The sequence below is a fragment of the Lepidochelys kempii genome, chromosome 9, assembly GCF_965140285.1.
Source record: "Lepidochelys kempii isolate rLepKem1 chromosome 9, rLepKem1.hap1, whole genome shotgun sequence".
Classification (NCBI taxonomy): domain Eukaryota; kingdom Metazoa; phylum Chordata; order Testudines; family Cheloniidae; genus Lepidochelys; species Lepidochelys kempii.
Genome location: NC_136388.1, coordinates 45484676 through 45511833, shown reverse-complemented (window position 1 = coordinate 45511833; position 27158 = coordinate 45484676). Strand labels below are relative to the sequence as shown.

Here is a 27158-nt window from a genome sequence, read left to right as displayed (position 1 = left end):
GGAATGTTAAAGGCTTCTGCGTCCAGCTAAAGATGCTACGATGTCGCTGTTAAAAATAAGAAATGGCTGGAAACAGCAAATACAAATCCAAGACACAGAGCCGAGGGGCTGCCTTTACGTGTGAAGGGCCAAAGCGGTCGCGCTCAGACCCGTAGTGAATACAGCGAATCAATGCCGTCCGGGGAAATCATCTCGAGGACGATGGTCGAGATAAGAAAACCAGGTTATTGACCTGACATCTGTGTTACCGCTCTAGACTCTACAGGTGGCTGCCGGCGGGGGGGAGGGGGGCCGGGGGGGGCTTTTTGCCGTTCAAATGTGACAGCCCCTCCAGCTCCAATGTCTATGATTTTACCAAGGGAATCTCCCTGTCACGTGGCAGGGGCGCCTCAGACGTTTCCTTGCACGTGACCCTCCTTTTCCTTCCCTGGGAGGCTTCCGGGCCAGGCGCGACCCCCTCCCCGCCGTGCGGAAGTGACGTGCGGCCGCTCGCTTGCTGCGCAGCTCTCCGGAGAGGGACGGGAAGGCGCCGCCGGGACACAGCCGCAGGAGACGCAGGCCCCAGCCGCCGCTCTAGCTCCCGCCCCCTCCGACCGCGAGGCTCCGCCCACTCCCCCGCCTGCAGCAGACACCGAGCGACAGAGCCAGGGCCGGGGCCGCCACCACGAAGCGCCGCAGCCCGGTGAGTGCGGATGGCGCCGGCTTCCGGACCCCTCCCGCCCCCGGTGGAGAAGGGGGCCGGGGCCGGGGCCGCTGCCTCCCCTGCGGCCTGGGGGGCGGGAGGCGCGAGCCGCACAGCCTGGGGGGCCCCGGCGGATCCGATGTCCGGGAAGGGGGAATCGCCTCCGGCCCGGGGTTTATTTACCTCCGTGCACCCGGGTGCGCCGCCCCCCGCCCGGTCTGCGGCCAGCCCCTGCGCTCCCCTCCCTCCTGCTGGCGGGGGTGACAGCGGCCGGACTCGTCCAGCGCCCGCCGCCGAGGCCTGGGGGGCCGGGCGCTCTGCCCTTCAGGCGGGGAGGCCCCGGGCCGGAGAGGCTGCCTCCTCTGGGGTTGAAAACCCTTCGGGCGCTAGCGAAGGGACAGGCCGCTTCCAGCAGCCATCGCAGGCAGCAAGCACGATTCGCAGTCCCAGGAGGCTCCTGGGCACGTTCTGTAACAGGTGTCAAAAATGGCTTGGCCTGGAGGATGGTAGTGGCCAAGTGATAGGCAAGGCATCCAGTGGTTGTCAGCCATGTTCTTTTCTTAGGCCAAGTCTACTTTTAATTTGGCCCTTCGTTTTTCTCTCCCTGCCCCCAGAGAAAGTTACTGCCCTAGGGTAAAGTCTGAGAAAAAGTTAAGTTTTAAGCTTTCCTGCAACATATTGTTAGTCCTCTATTGATGTAGGCTAAATGACAGTCCTGCCAGGACCTTTATGAAAATGAGATTTGCATGCTACCAGGTGGTCAGAGTCAGCAAAATTATGTAAATAATAGTTACAGCAAATATTTCCAGTGCATGCTGAAGAATCTGCTTGCAGTTGCTGAATGTGCAGCCATGATTTTAAAAAAATCTAATACCAATTGTGCTTTAATTAGACATTCCCCTGCAGTGTTTGAGACACACATCACAATTTTCTGCTGAAAAATGTTTTTATTATTCCATCTGAGAAATTATTTTTCCCTTTAGTAAAGTGCTGTTGCTTCAGAGATCAATAGTAGAACTGCACTTTAATATGTATTATTTTACAATAAATTTAAGATGTTTGTGATCTAATTTGACTAGATTTTGTCTGAATTAATATAATTTTGTAGTCTTCTAATTGCAAGTGTCATAAAACACACAGCTTCCCCACCTGTGCTTTTTGTGGCAGTAATTATGTATTTCAACTTCTAGGTTGAAAGACAGGAAGAATTAGAAATGCTTTTTTAGGTTCCATCTCTGTGGGGAACTCATGACAGTTGCTTCTCATTTCTAAAAGGTGTGCAGAATCAAGTGAAAACTGACTTTAGAAAAGCACCCTTGTAGGCTAATAACTTACCAAAAAGAAGAAATGTTGTCTTAAGTATACATATATATTGAAAGGGTTTCATTCTTTAAGTATTCATTTTTTCCCTTCCACCTGAAAATCTGTTAACTGCCCAAAATCAGCAGAGGGGGTAGGTTTTTTTGTAGGACTCTGATTATCAAGGAACTGGAGGCTCAATTACCCAATCATACTTTCTCACAAATTATATAACATATCTCATCAATTATCTCATGAGGCACAAAAAAAAAAAAATCCTGTTAAACTCTGATTCTATGTGCGATCGGTGTACCACTGGACTAGTCTGAGAGGACTTCGCTTCAAATGTAGCTAATGGAAATTCTACATGAAGTACTGAGTTGAGTAGGTTAGCATTTTTCTTATATAGGGAGATTCATTGCCATTCTTCTTGAGGAAAAATATCCTCCAGCTCTTTTGCATTACGTATTTACGCTGCTGGAAAGGTATAATAATGTAAATAAATTACAAATGGTGTTTGTTAATCCTCAGGTTCTTGCACTGCTTGTCAGCTTATACCACAATTTGCTTTAATAACTGATGGGGTAAATCTGTACATGTAAATGGCTTCCTGTAATTTTAAAATTTCCTGTGATGCATAATCATAATGTTTTGTGTTCTCAGATACGAGTGCAAATAGAGACTAGATAATGTTAGTTTGTGTTTCAGCTTTGCAATTCAACCTGGGTGCTGTTCTCACCTGTGTCACACATTTTCTGTGCAATTTTGGGAAGTCACTTAATCCCTCTCCCTCCATATTTTTTTTAGTGGTTCTAAATTTTTTAAAGGTTGGGGTTTTTTTTTTAAAAAAATGGGGATAATACTTCTCATGGGGGAAAGTGGAGGCTTAATATTTCTGAAGTGTTTTGAGGTCCTTGGATGGAGCTATATAAATGCAAAGTATCCCTAAACATCTAAAACAGTGCAGGAAGTGCTCTCCTAGGCCTTGCCTATGTTGGAAATTTCCACCAGTGCAAACCCCCTAGTAGTGATAAAATAAATCATGACTGCAGCATGCATAGGGGTTTGCACAATTGCATGGACCTCAGTGACTGAAGTCTTGGCAAAACACCACATAGTTAAGGTTTTAGCCAATGTCCGCTGTTTCAGGGCAAAAGAATCCTGAATTCTAGTCTTTGCTTGTAGAGAATGAAGGAACTGGTTTGTAAAATTAAAAGGTCTTTAAACATTGTATTGCTGATTTTGGAAGTTCATTGAATTATTTAAAGCTTTACATTTCTTGGTTAAGCTTCATAGAGGTGAAATCAATGAGCAAATCTGAAAACACCTGATGTAAAGTTGGGCAAGGGTGGAAGTTTGACTGTAGTCAGAAATATATCGACAGACCAACAGACACAAATTACAAGTGGAAACTTAGAATTTGCAATGTGGATTCTAAAAGTGATCCAGAATAGCTGAATGTTAATGTTTCCTTGAACTCTACAGGTCAGGTGTTGAATGAAAATATAGTGGATTTTAGTACGCTTGTGCCTTTGGGAAGCAGCCTGTTTAAGTGAGATTCTTCCCAACTCCTGTGATATGGAGCATCTAATGAAATGAGTACAAAGCAACGTTTAGCAGATTGTTCTAGTTCTGCAATTGAGGTGTAGCCGAATTTTTGAATACTAAGCTGTGGTTAAATATAATAAAGCCACTAACCTTTTTAGAAGCCTTATAGTTTTGTTTTTTTCATGTATCTTTGTGTAGAAGTAGTCTTAGAAATACATTCTTAAATCCTATGATCCATTCTAGAAACACTTTCTCAGCTCTAACTGTAGTAGAGGTATTTTCCAGCACCTAAATCAGGTTAACCAAAACAGTTTCAGCTATAGCAGCCTGTCTGCATGTGTTCAGCTTCCTGGAACATTAGTTGGGGTGGGGAGAGGAGAAGAGGAACAAAGTTTTCTGCATGTTGGTCTGTGCCCAAAGGTGAGATTTGGCAAACTTGAGCAAAAAGGGAAGGGGGGAAAGAAATTTTTCCCTATTAAACATTTCCAAGCATACTTCAGAATTAGCTACATATAAAATGACTGAATAAAAGCTAGCAATATAGAAAAGGCCGGGGGGTTGCAACCCCCAGGAGGAGACTGTGTGATTTCTAGCACACAAACACGTTGGGTCCTTCACTGAAGATGTGGAAAGGATTATTTTTCACTGAGTTGAGTTGTGTCTAAGGCTCAGTCCATGCTTGGAAGACCTGTAAGCATTTTTCTATACTGATATAGCTCCATCCAGTGGTGGAAGCTGCTGGTTAAACACCACAATTGTACAAACACCTGCCGTGTCCAACTGCAGCTTCCTTTGTTGTTAGCACAAATGGGTGGGCCTACATTGGTTCAGATACATGTGTACAAACTTTCCAAGTATGGATGCCTCCGAAATGGAAGAACTTGACATAGTATTAATAACAGCTCTGTACTTCCCATAAGGAGGCTGTGTGATGCAATTTAAGGCCTTACTTGTCTGGAGTCCCCTTTGTGCTGACTCCTTACTCTGCATTTCAGTTGATGTGATGCCCTGCTGGAGTTGCTCTCTCACCTGTTTTTGTCGAGTTTCTATAGAATTCTCTTCTCTGGGTTTGTTTTTCAGCTTTTCCCAGGTTGCATGTTCTTCAGCTCTCTTGCTTATTTATGACCATGCCGTTTATTTGGTTTTTTTTTCTTTACTATTCCATCACCCTTCCATTGAATACTCTTACTGTTTCTTCCCTTCCCCAGAAGTCTCCCATGCTACTTAGCACTGTTGCCTCCCAGTTACTATAGAGATTGGGGAGGGCTGCACTTTGAAAGAGAGGGTCACAGGGCTGAGGGCACCAGAGAGAGGGAGAGATTTGTGGTAGCCCTGCAGGTGTGAACACAGAGGAGTGGCCATCTCCCAGGGCATTCACTCCATGATCTGGAAATCCAAGGACTAAAGGAAAGCTGGGATCTCATGGGGTTTTTTTTAAGGCCAAAAAGGGCAGAATGTTTTAAAACATTAAAAGGGGGACAAAGATGGAAATAGGAAGGCAAAGAGGTGCAGGGATGAGAAGAGAACATACAACAGGAAAGATGTGCTGATGTGTAAGTGGATGAAAGTTAGTTGATTTACAGAAGAGTGAGAAAGACAAAGTAAAATGGCACAAGCTAGTGAAATATTAATCCTTAAACCCTACTGTGATTGTATGTAAACTATCCCACAGCTTTGTATGTGGAATAGAGGGTGAGTCAGGAAGTGTTGTAGAAATGTTGTTGCTAATGGGAATTAAGTCAAATTGCTCCTTTATAGTTTGGCAGGTAGTAAATGCAGCTGCAGGTAATGTTCCTTAATAGGCAATGTAAATTGTGGGTTACTGTTGTTTAACTTAGTTTTTAAATGGACTTTTTCCAATATCCTGAGTGATGTTTTGATTTTTCTCTGCTAGAGGTTTGCCTGCTCTTTTTAGAAAAAGTAATGTTTGTATTGGTATTAGATAAAATTGTTGAGTTCATATAGTGCCGTTTTCTATGGTATTTTGGATTTTCTGTTAAACTTGATACAGTAGATGCTTTTGTGGAAAGCATAGTGAATTTCTGTTTGCACAAGTTCAAGGGGCTGCTTTGCTTATCATGCTGTGTTCTAGAAACAGTATTTTAATGAACTATACTCTTTACTCATCTTAATCCGGCTGACTTTTTTTTTTTTTTTTTTTGCTATTTATACTGTTTGTTTGCTTGTACTCATTCATCTTAGGTAGTGACGCTATAGTGGCCAGTTTAACTTTAACTCCCCTATAGTAGTATAACAGTGAGTCTTTAATGCTGCAGGTAATGTTTTAGTTACTGAATCTCTTTATTTAGCTTCATAAACTTTCTATACTCAAAGTTTTGTGACAGTTTTGGGCCTAAACTAGTAGTGTGTCCCTTCATATAACATTTACAGGTCAAGCAACAGAGAGAGGGAGGGACACAAGGATAATGGAATGGCTAGTTCTGGTAGCATGCCCATTTTGCTACCAGATATTATTTTAAGTGAAGGATTGGCACTAATGGACTGAAAAGAGGAGCTGCAAACATATTTAAAACAGAGGATTGGAATAATGTGACAAACTTAGAGAAACTCAATTTTTTAAAAATTAAAAGCAGTACAATTAACTGAACACACAGTCTTGTTTCTAAAAACCTCTAATAAAGAGAATTTTATTTTTAGAATGTGCCAAGCTGACAGTTTGAGACTGCAATCCCTTATAAATTGCAAGAAAGTCTCTAATTTTTCTGTCTTGCTAATACCTCAACCTTACAATATCAGCTCTAGAAGTGGGAGCATGGTTTAGCAACTGTACCTGTTAAGCTTTTTCTTTTCTGCTAATTATGGCTACTTTTGAGATTTGGGCACTTATCCAAAAACAACTGGCCTGAAACCCCAAATCACTTCTGAAGAGCCAGTAGATAACTTTTTTTTGATTGGTGCTGATGTAGACTAAACTTGAACATGTGAATTGTGGTGCTGTTTTCATACTAATTCTGAGCCATTTAGTGTAGAACCTTTTTTCCAGCTATTTTATTTATTTCTTAGGCTATTGACGCTTCAGGAACTTAAATTTGAGAGATTAGAATTCCATGCGAAAGAGATTCATTTATGTCATAGCACTTACTCCACAGTGCCAAGAGAAGCAGTAGCAGAATGTAACTCTTCGGATATCACCGACATAATCTTACAGTAGAGAAAGAAAGCCAAGATTGAGGTGGGGGTGCACATAAATGGAGAAGGCAAGGCGAGTGGGAAGCTGAAGCCGTCTTTTAATGGTAGTGAATGCTAGTTTGAGACAGTTAGGTGGTTTTATGCTTGTTTGGTTAGCAGGGGATATGGGCACAGTTTGAAAATAGTACACTCAACCATTGGGGAAATACTTTGCTCATTAGTAACCACTCCTTTAGTGGACTGAGGGGGAAAAAACATTCTTAGAAACTTTTATACAGGTGTGTTTCTCTAGCTGCAGTTTAAAATGTTGATGGCTGGGATGGGATGGTAGAAATGTGCACTTTCCTTCCCACCAATTGCATTTAAACTCCTACAAGAATTCTAGGGACTCCATATGCTTGGTTAAGTTGATCTGATTATGTTCTTGTTTCCTTTTCAGTTATTGAAATCATGAATCCTGTTTATAGCCCTGGATCTTCTGGGGTTCCCTATGCAAATGCCAAAGGAATTGGTTATCCAGGTAAACAACTGAATTTCTGCTCTAAGTTTTCTTTCAAAGGGATGTCTGTGGGTTGTTGTTTATAACCCAGTCAGCGTAGACACTCAGGTGACTCACTTATGAATGTTTCCATACCTTCTGATAACTTTCAGTCACCAAGCTTATACTTCAAGAATAGATCACCTTGATCGATCGGTCCTTCAGCCTTCGTATAGATTGCACCGATCACATCAATAATAGATTGGGCATTTAAGTGATTTTGTGTTGTATTTTGTGTTCCTTAAACTAGTCTGGAAAAAAGTTACCTTAGGGGTTGTAACTAAATTTAAAATTGGTGGCCTGAAGGGAAACAATTTGGTCGACTATTTCCCCATTGTTGGCTGACAATTTCCTTTTATATCCTATAGTTCTTTTTTATTAGGCATTGGCAGTCGTGTGCCACAAATACAAAACAAAAAATGAGACACAGTGCCAGTGCCAAAGATTTTTAAACAATATTTTAGTGATGCCAAAATTATAGGGTTCTGTGCATTTCCCTTATTTTCTTTTTCCATTCCTGTTCTGAGGTTTTCTTTCTGCTTCTCATCCCCATGCCCTCCTCCTTTCTCACAGTCCAATGCTTAGTTTGAATAGGCGTGGCTTCTGAAGCCTCCAGGAATTCAGAAGTAACATAAGACCATTAAAAAGAAAAGTACTCCTTTTCTTTTTGCGGATACAGACTAACACGGCTGCTACTCTGAAATAAAACCATTAGTTAAGCCTATCCAGAGTTCAGTGAAAGTGTGTGATGTGAAGAAATATTAAACGTTTTTCTGCCATGAAGTATTTCAAGTGATTATTCTACTATTACGTAACTATAGATATGAGAAGTACAGCCCTTTTAGGGCAGGAATTGCTCTCTACATAATTTTTTTTGTTGCTTTGTCCATTCTGCTTTTAAATGTTCAAAGTGATACAATTTATAACTTCTATTGAAAACTGTTCTCCAATTCAATAAGTGTTACTGTCGGGAACTTGTTTTATTTTTTTCCTATTTATTTATATGCTGTTCAGTCTTACTAAATCCATTATTTGTGTTCACATCCTTCAAATATAGGTATTTGTGTCTCTGCTTAGCCAAATTATGCATAAAATTCTCATAATTAAATTCTTCCAGTACCCTAATTTTGTTGCTCTTCTCTGAATCTCTTTCAATTTACATATCTTTCTTGCACTGAGGTACTGTTGTAATAATTGGGCCTACCGGTTTACTGTAATTGCAAGCTCAATTGTAAAAAGTATGTAAATTTGTAAAATGTCACAATAACCTATAAAAAGCAAATGTTAATAGAAAAAATATGAGAAACTTAATTAGTCTAAACAAAAAAAGGCTTCTGATGATCACTCAAGGACTCTTAAGATCACTCTTGGAAAACAAAATGTGGAACTGAAAATTAATAAACCAAAATTAGTGTGTCAAATATTAGATTTAATTAGTGGATGAAACAAAAACTGGTAGGGCTATTCCACATATCTTTCCTTGTTTGGGTCCTTAAAAAAGATTTTTTTTTGGGTGGGGGGGGAAATAGGGAAGCACAGATTGAACCTTCTGGAGTGAGTTTCACCATCATGGTGGCCACTCCTACCATCTCCTGGGACCCTGGGCCTTCATACTAATGTAGAGGGATGTCCTGACCAGATTGGGCTAGAGCGGAATCCAGGTGACACCACCATCCCTACCAGTTACAGCTGAATTCCAAATACCACCAGAGATGAAACTGGATTAGACTTCAGCAGCAGCAACAGCTCCAACCCATCTCCACTAACTTCTCTTTTACCCAAAAGGACAGTGATTACCCTCTAAGCAAGGGTTTTTCCTTTTAAAACTCTCCAGGTAAAGGAAGAGGGAACAAAAAAGTTGGTTTTCAACTGTGAATGAACTAGTCCAAATAGAGAGTATTTTCTCTGCACCTGCTAGCTAAACAGAAGCCAGAAGAAATTGAGGCAAAATCTTTACTGTATAAGAGAAAGTATATACATTTCGAAAATGTATGTACTATATATACTCATTCATAAGCTGAATATTTTTGGTAAAAAAGTGACGCATCAAAGAGCAGGGGTCAGCTTATAAATGGGTCTACACTAAAATTTGATGATTTTAAACTCTGTGAAATCATTGAATTGAATATAAGAAAAGGAGTACTTGTGTTACCTTAGAGACTAACCAATTTATTTGAGCATAAGCTTTCGTGAGCTACAGCTCAATTCATCGGATGCATAAAGTCTTTATGCATCCAGTGAGCTGTAGCTCACGAAAGCTTATGCTCAAATAAATTGGTTAGTCTCTAAGGTGCCACAAGTACTCCTTTTCTTTTTGCGAATACAGACTAACACGGCTGCTACTCTGAAACCTGAATTGAATATCTAATACATTGTTGTTTTGTTTACTTGGAGCATCTGCAGGCATGGAACCCCTCAACTCTGGGACTCCATGCCTGCAGATGCTCCAGGTAAACAAAACGTCCCAACCTGCCAGTGGCTTATCCTGATGGGCTGGGAGTCAGTTTGCCAACCCCTGAAACATAGGCTCGGCTTATGAAAGGGTCATATAGTTTTTACTATTTTTACCTATCCATCTTGGGGGGTTGGCTTTTAAAAGAATGGGATAATGAAAAAGTATATATGGTAGTTAAAGCTGTACCCTGAAAATCTATTAATACTTGATGACTCTCTGATGTAGCAAATTTAATTGATTTTAGTAGATTATAGTACATTTAGTTAGTAACCTAAATTGTCAATTTCATCATTTAATTTTAAACAGGATAGTAACTTCAGAACTTTTACGATTTTTTTCTTTTTAGTGTTTGAATATATATTTAGTGCCAAGCTTTGTTTACTGTTTTTATTTAGCTTTGTGTTGTATGAATATGGATTTTTCATATTTCAGTTAATCATTCAGGGAATTAAACAGGATGAATTCAGTTAAATTGATAAAATGACTTATAAAAATCACGTGTAAATCTAATGCCATAAAGTGGTATATTAACAGAGTAAATTACTATATCTTGTCTAGTTCAGGTTTAAAGGGAACAAAACATGCTCTGTTAAGTAAATGATGGAGGCTGGGATGTGTTTAATGAAATACAGACACTTTTAGTCACTGCATGACTAAAACATCTCTGGCCTCCTTTTTGATAAGACCACTGATTCTCTGTTCAAAACTGCTGAATTTAGCAGGATGTTCTGATGCTGAACTGGTCTCTATTTTTAGAAGGTACATTTTATCTAAAGGCAGTGATGTCTGTATAAATACCAAACACAGGGAAGGGTTTTTGGGACTAAAATTGTTAAGAAGGGTATTTAGGCAGGATTACAGTAACAAATGAGTAGTCAAGAATAAAAACATTTGATTTAAAGACTAGTGGGTTGTAGGAAGAAGTTGTTTAATCTGCTACTTACCTTGTGCTGTTTGTTAACATTTCACACAAGTAATTTCCTCTAGGAGTGTCTTATTTTAGCTCAGTAGGAACTCTTACCTATAAGGAGCCCTCTTTATAGGAGCTAAACCTATAAAATAAGGATCGATGATTGAAAAGCTAATACAACTTTAAAAATAGTAGTGTTAGGTGGCAAGTTATAATTAAAACATTTGGTTTTTAATTAACACCTGAAGTCAGTGAAATAACATAGTTTTGTAACCCTCAGTCAATTGCTGACACTATGGATAAAAATATTTGATTTTAAATACAAAAAAAAATCATTTTAAAATCAGATTTAAAAAACTTTCTAAAGTTTGAAATTGAGAACATATGTCAAGGCCTACAATTATTATCTAATACAAAAAAAGCAGTAGTTTTTGCTGCCAATTTTTTAAAAAAAGTCAGACCACTGAACTGATGAAGTCACTGGCTAAACACGTGGAACCAAAGCTTGCTGAAGTGACAAACAAGCTTTTGCCAGCAGTGCCTTCTACTGCAGATGCAGAAAGAATATTTTCTTTCCAGTTTATTGAACGGAACAAATTGAGTGACTGGTTCAAAGTTAAGAAACCAGTTGGGAGTTGGAAAAGCAAGAAAGCTTTTTTTCCTCTCCAGTCTATGAATAGAAACAAAGTGAGAGGATGAGAGCTGCTAAAATCTTGAAAGACATGGGGACCAAAAACAGTCACTTCACTGATATTTCTTTGTTTAATCATTTTTGAAAGGAAAACCATGTTTTGGTAATATTTTCTTGTGTCCAGCACATTTAAGCTAGTTTTATTGAATACAAAGCTTAAAATGCTGTTTTTGTGCATTTAGTTGCATTTGGATTTCCATCCAAATAGAGCTTGATACAGATGAGGAGAGGCTGAGGAAACTGGGATTATTTAGTCTGCAGAAGAGAAGAAGGGGATTTGATAGCTGCTTTCAACTACCTGAAAGGGGGTTCCAAAGAGGATGGATCTAGACGAGGGGTGGGCAAACTTTTTGACTCGAGGGCCACATCGGCGTTGTGAAACTCTATAGAGGGCCGGGTAAAGAAGGCTGTGCCTCCCCAAGTGGCCTGGCCCCCGCCCCCTCCCACTTCCTGCGCCCTGACTACCCCCTGCAGAACCCCTGACCCATCCAACCGCCTGCACCCCCCTGCTCCTTGTCCCCTGACCGCCCCCTCCCGGGACCCCCCACCCCTAACCAACCCCCCCGGGACTCCACCCCATATTCAACCCACCCTGCTCCCTGTCCCCCAACTGCCCCGACTCCTATCCACACCTCAACCCCCAGACAGGCCCCCCAGGACTCCCATGCCTATCCAACCCCCCGTCCCCTGATCCCCTCCCCAGAACCTCCGCCCTATCCAACCTCTCCCTGCTCCCTGTCCCCTGACTGCCCCGACCCCTATCCATACCCCTGACTGCCCCCTGGAACCCCCCTGCCCCTTGTCCAACCTTTCTGCCCCCTTACCATGCTGCTCAGAGCAGCAGGAGCTCGCAACCCCACTGTCTGGTCAGAGCCAGCCATGCTGCCCGTGCCGCCCGGCAGGAGGAGCGGGCCAGAGCACTGGCGGTGCACTGAGGCTGTGGGGGACAGCAGGAGAGGGGTCAGGAGCTAGCCTCCCCAGCCGGGAGCTCAGGGCCTGGGCAGGACAGTCCCGTGGGCCGGATGTGGCCCACGGGCCATAGTTCATCCACCTCTGACCTAGACTGTTCTCAGTGGTAGCAGAAGACAGAACAAAGAGTAATGGTCTCAAGTTGCAGTGGGGGAGGTTTAGGTTGGATATTAGGAAAAACTTTTTCACCAGGAGGGTGGTGAAGCACTGGAATGGGTTACCTAGGGAGATGGTGGAATCTCCTTCATTTGAGGTTTTTAAGGTCAGGCTTGACAAAGCCCTAGCTGGCATGATTTAGTTGGGGATTGGCCCTGCTTTGAGCAGGGGGTTGGACTAGATGACCTCCTGAGGTCCCTTCCAACCCTGATATTCTATGATTCTGTGAAATCACAAGTAAAAAGTTATCTAGTAAAGAAGAAATAAATCCTTTTTTAATGTAACAAAAAATGTAAAAATTAAGAATTTGAATAAATGTAACTGAAGCAATTACTGCTTAATAAGTGTATAGATATAGGTATCCTCCTGGTTAGCAAAAAGAAGCACCAAATTTAGCATAAAGGCTGTATTTAGTTGTAAGTTAACATGTTTTAATGGTTACTGACCAAGGAAAATAACTACAAAATACAAATGCAAAACACTATTGAAATGGACGATTTAAATCAAGGTTTCCTGCTTGCTGGTTTAAATTATCAATTTTAATTATTATTTAAATCAGTCTACCCTGGTGATCTTTCTGTTATCACCTTAGAACTTGGTTCCTGTCTTTCTTGCCATTGGTTTAGTCACGGTAATTGTGTAGATCAACGTCAAGGTGTCAACACAGCATTTTGCCACTGTGCCAGAGTGAATCACAGATTGTAACTGCTGAGTGTCATTGTGGGTGGTTGAAACAATAGGAGTATAACTGACATCTAAAAGCAGAGACAGATCTAGGTCAAATAAAAACAAGATATTTTGGAGGGTTAAAGTTGGCTTTTACTGTCCAGTTTGGGAAACTGTGATCCAGGAAATGAGTCACTCACGCTTGTATTTCTTCTCTTTACACAGTGAAAAAAGGGCTCACTATGAGTTCAGTAGTCTTACTGCATTTTAGTGTTTGATGTTCTTTCTGATTATTTTATACTAAAGCTTGCAATCTGTCTGCAATTACTAGAGAGCTGGCTAATTCAGGCTTTTGCTGAAAGTGTGTTTTGGGGCAGAAGGGGGGTTGAGAAAGGGGAACTGTGGATTACTACACTTCTTAACTTTTCTTCCCAACTAGTGGTCACCTGAATTTTGAAACATTGCAATGTTTTGTTGATCTTTGGTCAAAAAGTATCATGCACAACAAATTCTCTGAGAACAAGCATGTAGTCACACTGTGTTGCTTATCTAGAAAATAACCTGGAATTGTTCTCTTTTGTCATAGCTGGTTTCCCAATGGGCTATGCAGCAGCTGCCCCTGCCTATTCCCCCAACATGTACCCAGGAGCAAATCCTACCTTCCAAACAGGTATGCATAAAATACTTATTGCTTAGAAATACTCAAAAACTCTGTCTACATTAGAAGCATTTAAAATTGGGGGTGAGGAGACATGCATAAAGTTTTCTTTTACTTTGAAAATAGCATAAAATGGTGGTCTTCCAAACTAACCGGTGACTTCAGTTTTTGCATCTAGGGATGTTTACACAGTGTCCACATGCAGTCCCCTGTTATAGATAAGGGAGGACTTTAACTTGTTTTTGGGGAGGTTTGAGTTATTCAATTGCCAGTGACAAGTATTAGGTAGTTAAAATCCTTACAAAAATTTTTGATTACCTCTTTCCCTAGTCCCTTCTGACCTGACCCTCTGGATATTTCCCTTTATTTCCATGTCCCTCAGTAAGTCTCTTCCCTTCCTCTTTCAGAAAGGCGTCTGGAATATACCCTTTTATCACCTCCTCTGATCTTTCACCTCCTAAATTCTACGTGCCCCTTCCTACCGCAGGATCGTGCCTGTCATGTTCCTGCATACAGTGATTGTCCAACAATTCTAGCAGCAGGATGAAACAGCTATGATTCTGGACAGCTTTACTATTGTGTTCCTACTGGGTTGTGGGGAAAGAGCGGTGTTTAGGAACAACACTCTCATACTGCTCAGCTAAGGGGCCGGCAGGAGGAGGGATTTGGGGAGGAAAGAAGAAATGCACAGGGGCCAACGAACAGAAGTGAGAGAATCTCTGGAAGAATCCCTCAATGTGATGAGCATACTATTGCTATTGGAATGAATGAGAAACTGATAGTAGCTGTTAAATTAATCTCCAGTCGCAACAGAAGGATACACTCGGAAAGGGAACCATAGACTCTCTTTGAAAAGGGATATTACATTCAGATAAGAAATTGCAGAAATTGCTTACTGTCCTTTGTAAAATATTATGGCTTGCATAAATCTACATGAGCAATGAAAGGAAGAAGGAGAGTGGAGAAAAAGTAGCCTGTTTGTTGGTTTGCATATTGCCATACAACTTACCTAGAAAAATGTAGGATTTATCGATCAATGTGTAGCACCTACCAAAGATGACTTGGGGGTGAGGGGGAAGAGAAAGGGAGGGCAGCAATGACAAATTAATTGAGAGGATGGAAAGAGAGGAATTTGTATGAAGAGCCTAATTCATAAATGGGCCATGTAAGAAACCACTGGTCTCAGCACCTGCTATCGCTGGGGTCTTCATTTCCAGTGCCCCCTGCTGACCATTTCTTCGGCTATGCAATGGCCTGTCTGGCTACCTCTTCCATAGCATTGTTCTCCAGCTAGGTCACCTCTTTCAAGTTGTGTCCCCTTCTGGAGTAACAAAAGTCCGACCAAAGACTCCACATCAACAACAGGGATTCTTCTGTCTCTCTTGGGCTACATTGAAGTTCCCTGCTCTTCACCCCTCTTCTTGGGGACTGCAGAATTCCTTCTTTGCTCCTTTAGTTGAGTAATGTCACCCATGCTTTTTCCCTCCCTGGAGGCTCTTATTCCAAGCAAGTTTCCTCACTGCCTTTCCTCCCCAAGGACTCCAGCAGTTTTCCCAAGGACCTCTCTGCTTCTTACAGGCCCTATTCCACAGCCTCCCAGAGGAACCTAATTGCTCCCTGTCTCTCCAGCCTGCCTTCGCCAGGCACTTCCCAGACAGAGGAAACTCTTCCCTCAGTGAGTTCTCTTTCCTCTTTATGTAGTTCTCCCTGACCTTTTCATAGGTGGGATCATTTGTTGTAATTGAGTCACCAGATGAGGATGAGCTGAAGATTAAATGCTATGTCACAAGCCAAGCTGAGCCTAACTCCTCTTAAAGGGCCAGCCAGCCTGGACACGTCAACAAAGTGTGATTCCACAACAATTTATTTCAGGCAATGTAAGCTTAACTAATCTTAATTTAACTCTTAAATTTACCTTAAAAAAATTAAATGATGCCTGACATTCTACAAACTGCTGCTCTAGGAAGTAGTCAGTAGATGTTAGGTCTGGCTCTGGGAGGCTTGTCATTTGTACTATTCATGACTCTCATTACATAAAGTATGGTGTTGTACCAATAAAATAAAACCAGCAGGATCTTATTAAAGGGAAAAAGGCAAAATACCACATTTACTGTGAATACAGAAAGAATCATAGTAAGCAGTTAGTTATAGCTATAACATTCCATTCAATCTCATATTTATTCACACATTCATTCATACAAACATACACACACACACACAGGTTCTGCAAGGTTGTTATCATAGTTACCAGCCTTAGAGTTGCTCATGCCAAGCCACTGGCCAGGTGGCCTGGACATGAGGAGGGAGCAGGGCCTTGTCAGATGCTCATCTGATGCTCCTGGAAGTTGGTTTGCAGAATCAGACCCCAAAGTTCTCACTTTTTAGAGTCTATTTTTATAGGAATTTCTTCCTGTGCCAGTCTATGGGAATTGCTTCATCATGCTGTTGCTGAATCAATCAGCAGATAGCACATTCCTGAGGGCTCCAAGATGTTATCTTGTTCTTTGGTTCTCCCATTCTTGAGGCTGTTGGGTGGATTCCAGTCTGCCCTCCGGAGGGGGGGTCCTCTGGTTATTTCCACTTGACGCCTTCTTCAGTCGATGGACACTGGATTCTTAGGCTGGCACCTCCCTGATCATTCAGTTATTATCCACACCAAGCATCCATCCACATATATCCTCTATCTCTATTTTAATCACAATTGTTAATACAACAAAAGGGCGGGGAGTCTCTGGGTGCTGTTTCTGTTGTTAGAGTATTGCTTTGAGTCTCTCTCTCTGTGAATTGCTTTGAGAACAGACTCTGTCTTAGAATGTACTAACACAGTTAGCAGCTTGCAAGTTTCACACAGCCATGCTGTATTAGGAGGAGAGAACACATCACCAGACAGACATTTAAATTGTTTTATTTAACTAAAACAACATTATGTATTCTGGATTTTTTTCTTCAACAGCTGACACATATTTTAACAAAACAAGCATGTGAATTTTTTAATTTAGTTGAACATTCAAGTTTTTTAAAATCAGGTTTGTTTTTGTTAAAATTGTTTTTAACTAAAATAGTTAAATAAAATATATTTAAAAAAAATTAAATAGACTGTGTCAGCCAGGTCAACATGAGAAACTTAAAATATTGGCTTCTGCAGCTAACTCAGTCATCTGTCATTTTCACCTTCATTTTCCTGTTTGTTCATAATCTGGAAACGAAAAACAAGTTTTCCTGCTTTTTCAGGTCCCAAACGATTTCTCAATTTGGAATGAATTAGTCCAAAGGAAGAAAATATTCTTTCTACACTGGCAGAAGAAGCTACTGCTGTTAAAAGTGAGACTGTCACTTCAACAGTCCCTGGATCCAAGTGCTTAAGTGACTTCCACCAGTTCACTGGTGTGCCTTTCTTTAAAACATCATCAGCAAACCTATATTTCTTGAATGGCTCTTATTCCCAAACGGGGTCTCTTTTACGGCCTGCTGCCATTAGAGGTTTTCTCTTCTAGTGAGAGAATGGTATGGTAGATCTCAAATCAATGAAGGGTACACTCAGAAAGACCTCAAGACTTCTGGAATATGCTGCTCAAACAGTTTCTCTTTTGTTTCTACTGTCTGTCCCTCCCTTCTCACATTTATCTCCAGACTTCTTCTTGTCCAGATTTATTCCACCCCCAACAATCTTCTATTCATTGAACTTTTTGAAACTTCGCACATTTAGAGAGAAGTAAGGGTTTGACTCTGTGTACCCAAATTTGCAGAGGGACAGTAGGGTTGAGGTCCGTTATTTCTCACCTCTATATATTATTTATTTAAAAACATTTTTGCTGTTAACAAGCGTGTTATCTCTGGAGACACAAATCCACAGTTTGAGAACTGCAAAACTAAGCATTTCTGATGGTATCTTCTAGCTTGAGCACTGAGTCCCATTGGGTAGATAAAAAGATTAACCTAAATAATCTATACAGAAGCCCCTGGAACCCCATAAGATTGGGTCCCTAATCCATGAACTATTGGAACTCATTTACAAAACTTTCCTTAAACATTACATGAATATATTGTCTCTTGCTGGAGAGTTAGAATTTATAATTTCTATTCTATGATGAGATATCTTTGAGCTATAATGTATCTTAATTAAAACTGTCTTTAGATTGCTTTTTGAGGGGGGAAAAAACTTTTTATCAAATTCCGATTATTATTATTATTTATTGTTTTTAAATCATTGATTTCTATCCACCCTGGCAGGAGACCTGTCATCCATGTCCTGGTCAAAACTCTTATCACTTTGCTGAGAAGTACCTATGCGTTGGAGTGTTAAGGACCATTGAGATAACTTAAGAGACCTCTGTTGTTTAGTTTTAATATCCAAGTCCTGTTGCAACTGCTTATAGTGGCTCCAGGGACTGCTGCTTTGTAGGCTTCTTAGCTTCTCCTTGAAAGCAAGGAGAAGAAGCCAGAAGCACCATGTGGGTCCACGGATGACTGGAATTGGTTCTGTGAACTGCTAGTTCTCTGCAGACAGTGGTTTAAGAGCCATTGTGTATGTAGATTTGGGCTCTGGATAGTCACACACAATCAGGCATAATTATCCTATATAAAAAGAAACAGCATATAATATACTTACCAAATTAAGGTCTTGATTAATTTTTATCCACAGCTCTTCAGTTCATTCTCATTTAATATTTGGCCATTTGTCTTTCTGACATGCTTTATTGAATGAGCTGAACTTGCAACATGTTTATTAAGGTAGAACTTGTTCTACATTTGATGAAGGAAATATTTTTCACTTTTGTAGGGAATGATTAAAACTGGATAGAACTACCTCTTTGTTCACCATCCTCAAGCATACTAATTTTACTGAACGCTAACACCATGAGTTTTACTGCTGAATGGGGAAACCGAGAGCTCTTCTTTCAGAAGTAATAGTCAGCCATCATTTTTGGTTACTTTTTAAAAATTATTTTAAAATTTTTAAAATATTAAGTCCAGATTTTTCTACTTAAGACACGTAGCTTCATTAGGCACTTGGTATTAGCCAGAAATTCCTGTTTAAAAAAAAAACCCTAACTTTCCCAAGGAGGATGACAGTCACCGATCCCTTGTGAATCAGTACATTAACACATAATATCCTCTTTCTTTGAAGCAAATACTTAAACTGCACAAATCTGATACAGAAACTCAAGTTTTAAGTAGCTGCACAACTATAACCAATGGACTTCTAACGTCTAAGGCAAGATGGACCAGTCACTAGATTCTGTTTTTGGCACCTGCTGATGGCTCTCTTAGAGTTAACACTGAGCGCTTTGCATCAGCTCCATGGAGCCATACCACATGAGGCAAGACCAGAAAGTGCCCTTACTGGGAATGCCGATTATATAGTTCAGCATGAGGGACTTGTGTGTGTGACTTGAGGCCTTGGTCTCCTCCCTCTCCCCTCAGAGAAGTCAGTCTAGGGCTGTTCATAGTATGGCCCCACCTTCCATTGGCAGAGGTATGCACTGCTGGCAGAGGGCGTTCATTTTCTAGCTTCTGCCAGTTAAGGCCCACTGTCAGCAGTTAGGTTGCTGCTTCTCACTGTTTTCCTGCCTGCCCTGTCAGACATTGGCTCCATTATCCTAAGTCTCCTTACCCACTGAGTAGGCCCAAAGAACCTATGCCTTTTAGGTGTTCGGAGTCTGAGCCAAGAGCATATGCCTCAGTCACTGCATATCTGGGTAATAACTGCATAGCTCCTAACATGCCTGAGAGGGAGGCTCACTTCTATGGACCTCACGAGATGTGTAAAAGCATTCTGGTGGCATCAAGCCTTTTATCAATCTATTTTAAAAAATTCATAGGAGATCATTAGGAGCTGGTCTGCACACAAATTATATAAAGGTCTTTATTACTGAATACCAATAAAATGTAGGGACACAAGTGCCATTTTTAAAATGGGATTTAAGCTCTTAAGTGACTTAAGTGCTTGTGTTACTTGTATCTTACTTTAGCATTTAACCACTGAAGTCCAAATTTTAAAAATTTAGTTTAGGCATCCAAGTCTGAAAATGTTGGCATTTGCTGTTAAATGGCAAGGAAATATCATTAAAGGTAACTTAAAAATGGAAGATGCAAGCGGGAGGTGTCACTGCACCCCTCCAAAATGTTTGAGAAGCCCTTCTAACCATTTAAAATAGTTCTAACCTGTAGAGTAGGGTAGTTCTGCCATTGCATAGTTTTCTGCTGAGATTTCTTCTTTGCAAAGAGATCACTGATTGTAATGATTATTGGTGTGTGCTGGGAACTTGGTTAGCATTTGATGCATTCCAAGCCATTTGGATCAAAACAGACGTTCTCATTATGGTGGAGCTAAACTTCTCATCAGTGTCACAACAAATGTGAGTTACAGCATGAAGTAGACTTGAAAGAGATCCTAGTTAAGACATGTTTTCTAGATGCCAAAAGCCAAATGTGTTGTACAACCTCCTTCCTGATTTAATTGGGGATTGGCCCTGCTTTTGAGCAGGGGGTTGGACTAGATGACCTCCTGAGGTCCCTTCCAACCCTGAGATTCTATGATTCCTCTCCCTGACATCAGAGTGTGGCCACATTTGGCACAACTCTTCCGTTCTGCCACCTTCCTTATGTTCATTGGAGCACTTGACTCAGTCCGGGAGGGTCTTTGGATTTTTCATAGTCTTCTGTAGGAAAGCAGTTTCCTTATGTCCATTAGTTAATTGGAAAGTGGTGAGTTATGTGAATTAGTTGATCGACAGGCAGTCAGGTATTACTGACTATATCTGTCCTTATGTGACTAATGCCTTTTAAGAATTTGTGCATAGGTATTGATGATAAAATATCATACTGAATAAGATAAATGTGAAACATGAGGGTTAAGAATAATAAATTCAATTATATTAGTCTTAAACTTTAGTACACAGTACTCTGTTCATTGTCTTGCCTATGGCGCTTTAAAGCAGACTTGCCTTTGTTTCAGGTTATACACCAGGAACACCATATAAAGTATCCTGTTCACCCACCAGTGGTGCAGTGCCACCTTATTCTTCTTCACCCAATCCCTACCAGACAGCTGTGTATCCGGTTCGAAGTGCCTATCCACAGCAGAATCCATATGCACAGGTAAAGAGTAAAGCTCAACTGTTTTGTGCCAGTTCAAATAGTATCTTGCTTTCAGCATGCATTGTAAACTTTTAAACTCTAAATGTTGTTTCATGAAATAAAGATGACCGCTTATTTCTACCTGTTTTGAGGGTTTGTTACCAGAATGCTTCATGTATATAAAAAAAAAACTTAATTCCCTGTCCAGCATGTAAATTTATGTTGTGCACAGTGATGGGCTTCTCCCTTGTAATTCTTCTGCTCTGCGCTGATTAGGCCTCAACTGGAGTATTCTGTCCAGTTCTGGGTGCAACATTTCATGAAAGATGTGGACAAATTGGAGAAAGTCCAGAGAAGAGCAATGAAAATTATTAAAGGTCTAGAAAACATGACCTGTGAGGGAAGATTGAGAGGTGAGGTGGAGGGAAGGGTTTGTTTAGTGTGGAGAAGAAAAGACTGAGAGGGAGGGGACATAAGTGCAAGTACACAAGGTGTTTAGAAGGAGGAGGCAGAAAAATTATTCTCTTTAACCTCTGAGAATAGGACAAGAAGCAATGGGCTTAAATTGCAGCAAGGGCAGTTTAGGTGAGACATAAGGAAAAACTTCCTAACTGTTTGGGTGGTTAGGCACCGGAATAAATTGCCCAGGGAGGTTGTGGAATCTCCATCATTGGAGATTTTTAAGAGCAGGTTAGACAAACACCTGTCAGGGGTGGTCTAGATAATACTTAGTCCTGCCATGAGTCCATGGGACTGGACTAGATCATCTCTTGAGGTCCCTTCCAGTTCTACGATCCTGTACTAGTACACTAAAGTCAAGAGTTTAAAAAACGGGTGCCTAAAATTAGGCTTCTGAGTCCAGATTTAATCTGAACATATGGCCTTAATTTTCAAAAATGTTGAGAGACTCATTAAAGTCCATGTGAGTTTGTGTTCAGCACATTTGAAAATGTTAGCTTTAGTTATCTAAATAGGTCACCTAATTTTGAAAAGTGTTTAAGCCACATTATGCAAGTTAGAAACATGAAAATCAAAAGTTGGAAACTTGAAAATGAGTGAGACTTAAGAGTCTAAGTGCCTAAGTCACTTGTGAAAATAGCACGTTAGCTTCCAAATCTCTTCGGGTAAAATTACAAAAGTGCCTGTGTCTGGACTTGGAAAATAAATTTTGGGCACTCCTTTTCTTAAGTTCTTAACCCCTGTTTCAAAGTGCTGCTATGAGAGGATTGTGGCAGCTGCTGTTGCTCCTTTATGCAGGAATAGCAGGATCACACTGATGCTGTCCTGGTCAGTTTCACTCCACTTCTACTGTGCCATGGTGAAAACAGGAACAGAAGCGTGATTGTTCAATGTTGTGGGGTAGAGACAGAGGTCTCTTACCTTTTTCCTGACCTTCCAAAGAGTGATGGTTCCATACAGAGTACTTCCCCCATGACCCAGCTGAAGCAGCATAATGAAACTGATGATAGCATCAGTTTCAGTCTTCTGCATCACTAGACAAGTATCTAGGATACAGTGGCATAAGTGTGATGCTATGGAGAGGTCAGAAGTAGAAGCAAGGAGGAAAGAGCTGGGGCAGGGCTAGATGAAAACTGACTCGGAAAAGTGAGCAGCCCTTAGGAGTCAGGGTACAGCATGTTGTAATATTTAAGTAAAAACTTGCTTGCAGGGCCTTGGCAGTACTCTGAAGTGGTCTACTTGGGCCCTGTGGGAAGAAAGCTTCACCATGTTGCACTCTAGTAACCTTTTAGGGCTTTTGATTCTGGAAGAAGACACACCCAATCCTCAGCCAGGTGGTTTATTGCCTTTAGGGAAAGCAACCTTGAAGGATCCCCAGGGCAGGGGAGGGGAGGGGAGGGGACAAAACCACAAAATCCAGATGCAGAGAAGAGACAAAACAGCTTAATTCTAGAGAGAGCTTGTATTTGGGAGTTTTGGCTGCCCAACCAGTAGTTAGTTGCTGAAAAACCCTCTTTTTCAACCCTGAAGTTTTAGTTTCTCTGTTTGAGTTTTAAGTATTCTGTCTCCAGTCCCTGACATACATCAGACTCCTATTTCTGGAATAACACATTGCTGCCGTGAACATTTCAAAGGTTGAATTATTGCTTTCAGTACATGTGATAGTGAAAATATACTTAGTAGGTTTACTTATTTTCTTTTCCAACAGCAAGGCACTTACTACACACAGCCTTTATATGCAGCACCACCCCACGTAATCCATCACACCACAGTTGTGCAGCCTAATGGCATGCCAGCAACTATGTATCCTGCTCCAATTCCACCACCAAGAGGAAATGGTGTGACTATGGGAATGGTGGCTGGGACCACTATGGCAATGTCAGCAGGTAGATTGATTTATATTGCTTACACTTTTTGATGAAGTATAGTTTGGGTTTGTGGTCCATTTCGTACAGTATGGATGCATTACATGTTAAGGCCTTACCAGAAATGTACTGCAGTTACAGGTTTCCCACAACCACTAATTTTGTTTGAGAGATGTTTGTGTGCTTGTATATGAATTTTAAGCCATTCTAACGACAAAATCCTAGTACTCTGGATCAGGCCAAGTAAGCAGCATAGAAACATTGAAACCAAGGAAATCTGACGTGGCATTCTAATTGCAGCACGAGGGGCTTTTGTTCCTCTAGTCACTTGGGGTTTGGGAATTAAAGAGTACAGTTCTCTTTCCCAGGCTGAGTACTAAGTAAACTCTCCATTCTAGTTAATCAGACAGAGAATCATTGGTCAGAACTGCCAAGAATGATGCCAAGCTGCACTTTCAGAGGGAAGGTTTTAGGGCCTGGACATAATGCAAGGACATCTGTGGTCAGCACATTTGACTGTCAGTTACTGGTGCCCATGTGCTAACATGTTTTTTTAGTGTTGTCAGAACAACATAGTTTTATAACTAAGACCTAGGTTGTAACATTGTTCCCTAAAACAGTTACAGAACACGCAGTCCTGGCCGTATTAGTCCTAAACTTTGTTAGAACTTGAGCGACTTTGTCAATCTGAAGAAATTGGTGTCTTTGATTGAATGTCTCAAAAACAAGTCTGTTTCTAGTACAGAATTATACACTTGGGGTGCTTCTCCCCAGAATTTTGAGTGATGCTGTTGTTTAATGATCAACAGTGTAAGAATTCTATTTTTCCCCGCGTCACTGCTGCTCTTCGATAACTTACAAGTTTTCAGATGGGCAAACCAAGGTGAACTAATGATTGTGTTACATGGTAGTCTTCTGGATTACTCCAACTACAGATTTCAGCTTTCTAACCTCCGGTATCCCACAGCCCTGGTGGGGATATTTTTTCAGGACCAGCACTGTGTGCTCTCTTCATTACCTTTGTATTTTTCCCAGTTTCTTTTTTGAGTGTGGGGTAAGCTGCAGCAACTAAACATTAGTAATTTGTATGTGAAGTGCTGTAGAAGGAAACTGTTAGGATTCTGGGGTCCCAGTCTGTTGCCTTCTACAGTCTCTCCATCTATAAAACCCATTTGCACAGACAGGAACTAAATTATACTTACCCTAGTGAATTTTCTTTTGCATCAGGTGTTCCTACAGCACACAGAGCCTGCTGTGAGGAAAAGTATTTTTCGGTGTATAATGTGTGCTTATGATCTGGAGCTGCTGCTAAGTAGTTATTCGCTAAAAGTATCTAAACATGCATTGGAGAGAATATCAAAGTGTTCGTGTTGCATAAACATTTGAAGGAAGGTAGATGGAATTGAAAATGCTAAGATACAGATTCACAAGTTTCATATTGGTATATGTCAAAAGATGTACAAGTTCTGATTAATATGGTTTTGGTTTTCAGTTGACCATTTAATAAGTGTTGAAAGGCATATTTGTGAAAAAAATTTAATATAAAAATGTTTTGTTTCTCCTAGGTACTTTGTTGACAACTCATTCCCCAACTCCAGTAGCCCCTCATCCAGTTACTATGCCCACATATCGGGCTCCAGGAACACCAACCTATAGCTATGTGCCCCCCCAGTGGTGATTATTCTGGCAGTGTAAGTTACCAGTGTCTACAGTTGAAACAGTGGCCTGTATATAAATGTCAGTTCATTTTGATTAAGTTGTGTAGAAGGAAGGATGTTTTTTAAACACAATGTGTCTGTCTTCTGCTGAGACTTCCTTTTTCTGCATATTCATCTCATTGGTGCCTGTATATAGAATTCAAAATGATCTGTTTCTCAAAATACAGCATTTTAATTTACACAGCTGTAGAAATGTTAGGTCTGATGAATCCCAGGCCCTGTTGGGTCCATATGAAACAGAGGCTAGTTTGCTCAATTTGGGTTTTGTGACAATTCCTGAATCCAACAACACTCTGATTCATGAGTGGAAAAAATATGTAAAACATGGAAGTTGGATCAGCTTAAATAAGGGGGCTATTTGGATCAGCATAAATAAAGGGGCACTTAATATTTCCTTCGTGATGAACATTTCCCAGAAAGAGAGGCCGCTAACTAGTAAGCGTAAGAAACTGATAATTCCCATCACCCAAATTCAGGTGGGTTTAAATTTAAATTTGAACTGTTTACAGTTTTCATGGAAAAATCATTACAACCTGTAGCACAGTTTAAACTATACATGGAGGAAAAAAAGACTTGTGAAATCTGCTTTAGATTTCTACTGATAAAACAATGTAGTTAACTAATTTATGAAGCCAGCATATTATACATTTTTTTTAGTTTTAATGGGGGAGTGCTGCTTAAAATTGACATGGCTTATTGTTCTTACTCTTTTGGGGGCCTGATTCTGCTCACGTTTCAACAGTGCAAATCAGGAGTAACTCCACTAGTGTAAATTACATGTTTATAAAACCAGTGTGAGAGCAGAATCAGGCTGGCTCCCTTCATTTATTGCTCTGTTCAATGTTTATAACAAGTTAAGACAAAATCTAACTGTCCCCTATTTTCAGTGTCCCTCTCTATGATTGGAAGTCAGGAGCTCGCTGATACGTTCTGGTTCTGCCGTGGGCTCATTGTGTGCCCTTTGAATAGGGCGTTTAATATCTGTTCCTCAGTTCTCAGATCTGTAAAAAGAAGCTATCACTACCCCCTCAGTGGTATTGGCTTAAATATCTGAAGTGGTTTGCACTAATAGCACATTTCAGCTAAGCATGCTATATGTGTACATAAAGGGACAATGTGCTGTGACCACAAGGGCAGAATTGTTAAGGATGATTAAGTTGCGTATAACAGTGTACACGTTGTCCACCAATAACCTTTCAATATGCAGCTAGGGTGCGGGAATGATTCTGTAATCCTCGCTTGCACAAAGTTTCCAGTGACATCAGGGAAACCTTGCTGGAGTAAGCTATAGGATTGGGACCATTATAATAAACTCTCATCTAGCATTTTTCATCTGCAAATCTTATTTTATGCTTTCCTTTGTTCTGTTCTTCTGAGGCAAAGAAGTAAAGTGATTCTTTTAGGGTCCCACAATAGATGATTGGCCGAGCAGGGACTAACACTTAGCTCTGCTGACCTATATATGTGGCTTTTGCATAAGTTGTGACTCCTGGCCAGCTTCATAGCAACTGGACCACGTTGTGACCAGTATAATTTCTGCAGTATCGCAGTGGAATGATTGTTAAACTTCACCAGTATAAGCTTATCTGAAGGGAGTGTCATTCGTATGAAACAGTGTGTGCACAGGTCTTTCTGTAAATATCTTGTTACTAAAACTGATATATTTGGAATGAAGTAACTACAGATTTTCTTAAGGTAATTTCTTCAGTTGCTCAGTGCTTTGTTAGCCTTTAATACTTAGCAACTTTCTTCAAATGAGATGTGAAAGAAAAGTATTATGCTTTGACTTAAAACATTTCGGTGGCGGTATTAAAAACTGCCTGCATTTGGAGCAGTTAGCCATTTTATTTGGATTTTGGCAAATCTGGAATGTCTGTTCTCTTTTGCTTGTGAAGTCCGTGGAACGTCAGTGAGGGGTTTGCTTCCTAAAACCTAGTCCTTTTTTGTACCAGATCTGTGCCAGCAATCATGTTATAAGTAGCATTTGAGGCAGAATTTGGGCTATGAAATTTGTAGGAAAACCTCTTCACTGCCAAAGCTACACAAAAATAACACCTCCGTGGATGTTGGGTGTATGAGGGAAAACAAAGGGTCTTACATTCAGAATTGCTGCAGTAAAGTACGAAGTACTTGAGTGCGCTACAAATTCCTCAGTGGGAAAATTCAAAAGCTAACAATAAATATTTTTTAAATCAAATACTTTGTCAGTGACCTTTTTTTAAAAAAAGTCTAGTCAACGTAAGATATTCTAGTAATAAAAACTGCTGTCCTTGATTCACCCCAGTTGGTGACTTAAAGGGCTGTGAGTGGATGA

The 27158-nt window shown here is 40.7% G+C and overlaps 1 protein-coding gene across 1 annotated transcript in view; it reads left to right on the top strand.

The window, feature by feature from the left end:
- Window positions 1-442: 442 nt before the first annotated feature.
- Window positions 443-27158, top strand: part of FAM168B (family with sequence similarity 168 member B) — a 31963-nt gene continuing 5247 nt past the window's right edge. Inside the window, exons 1-6 of the mRNA XM_073360098.2 lie at window positions 443-682; window positions 7119-7199; window positions 13651-13734; window positions 20681-20823; window positions 22970-23147; window positions 24692-24817. Coding sequence (XP_073216199.1) covers window positions 7130-7199; window positions 13651-13734; window positions 20681-20823; window positions 22970-23147; window positions 24692-24804 — 588 coding nt within the window. The 5' untranslated portion in view covers window positions 443-682; window positions 7119-7129 and the 3' untranslated portion in view covers window positions 24805-24817. The remainder of the gene's footprint in view (window positions 683-7118; window positions 7200-13650; window positions 13735-20680; window positions 20824-22969; window positions 23148-24691; window positions 24818-27158) is intronic.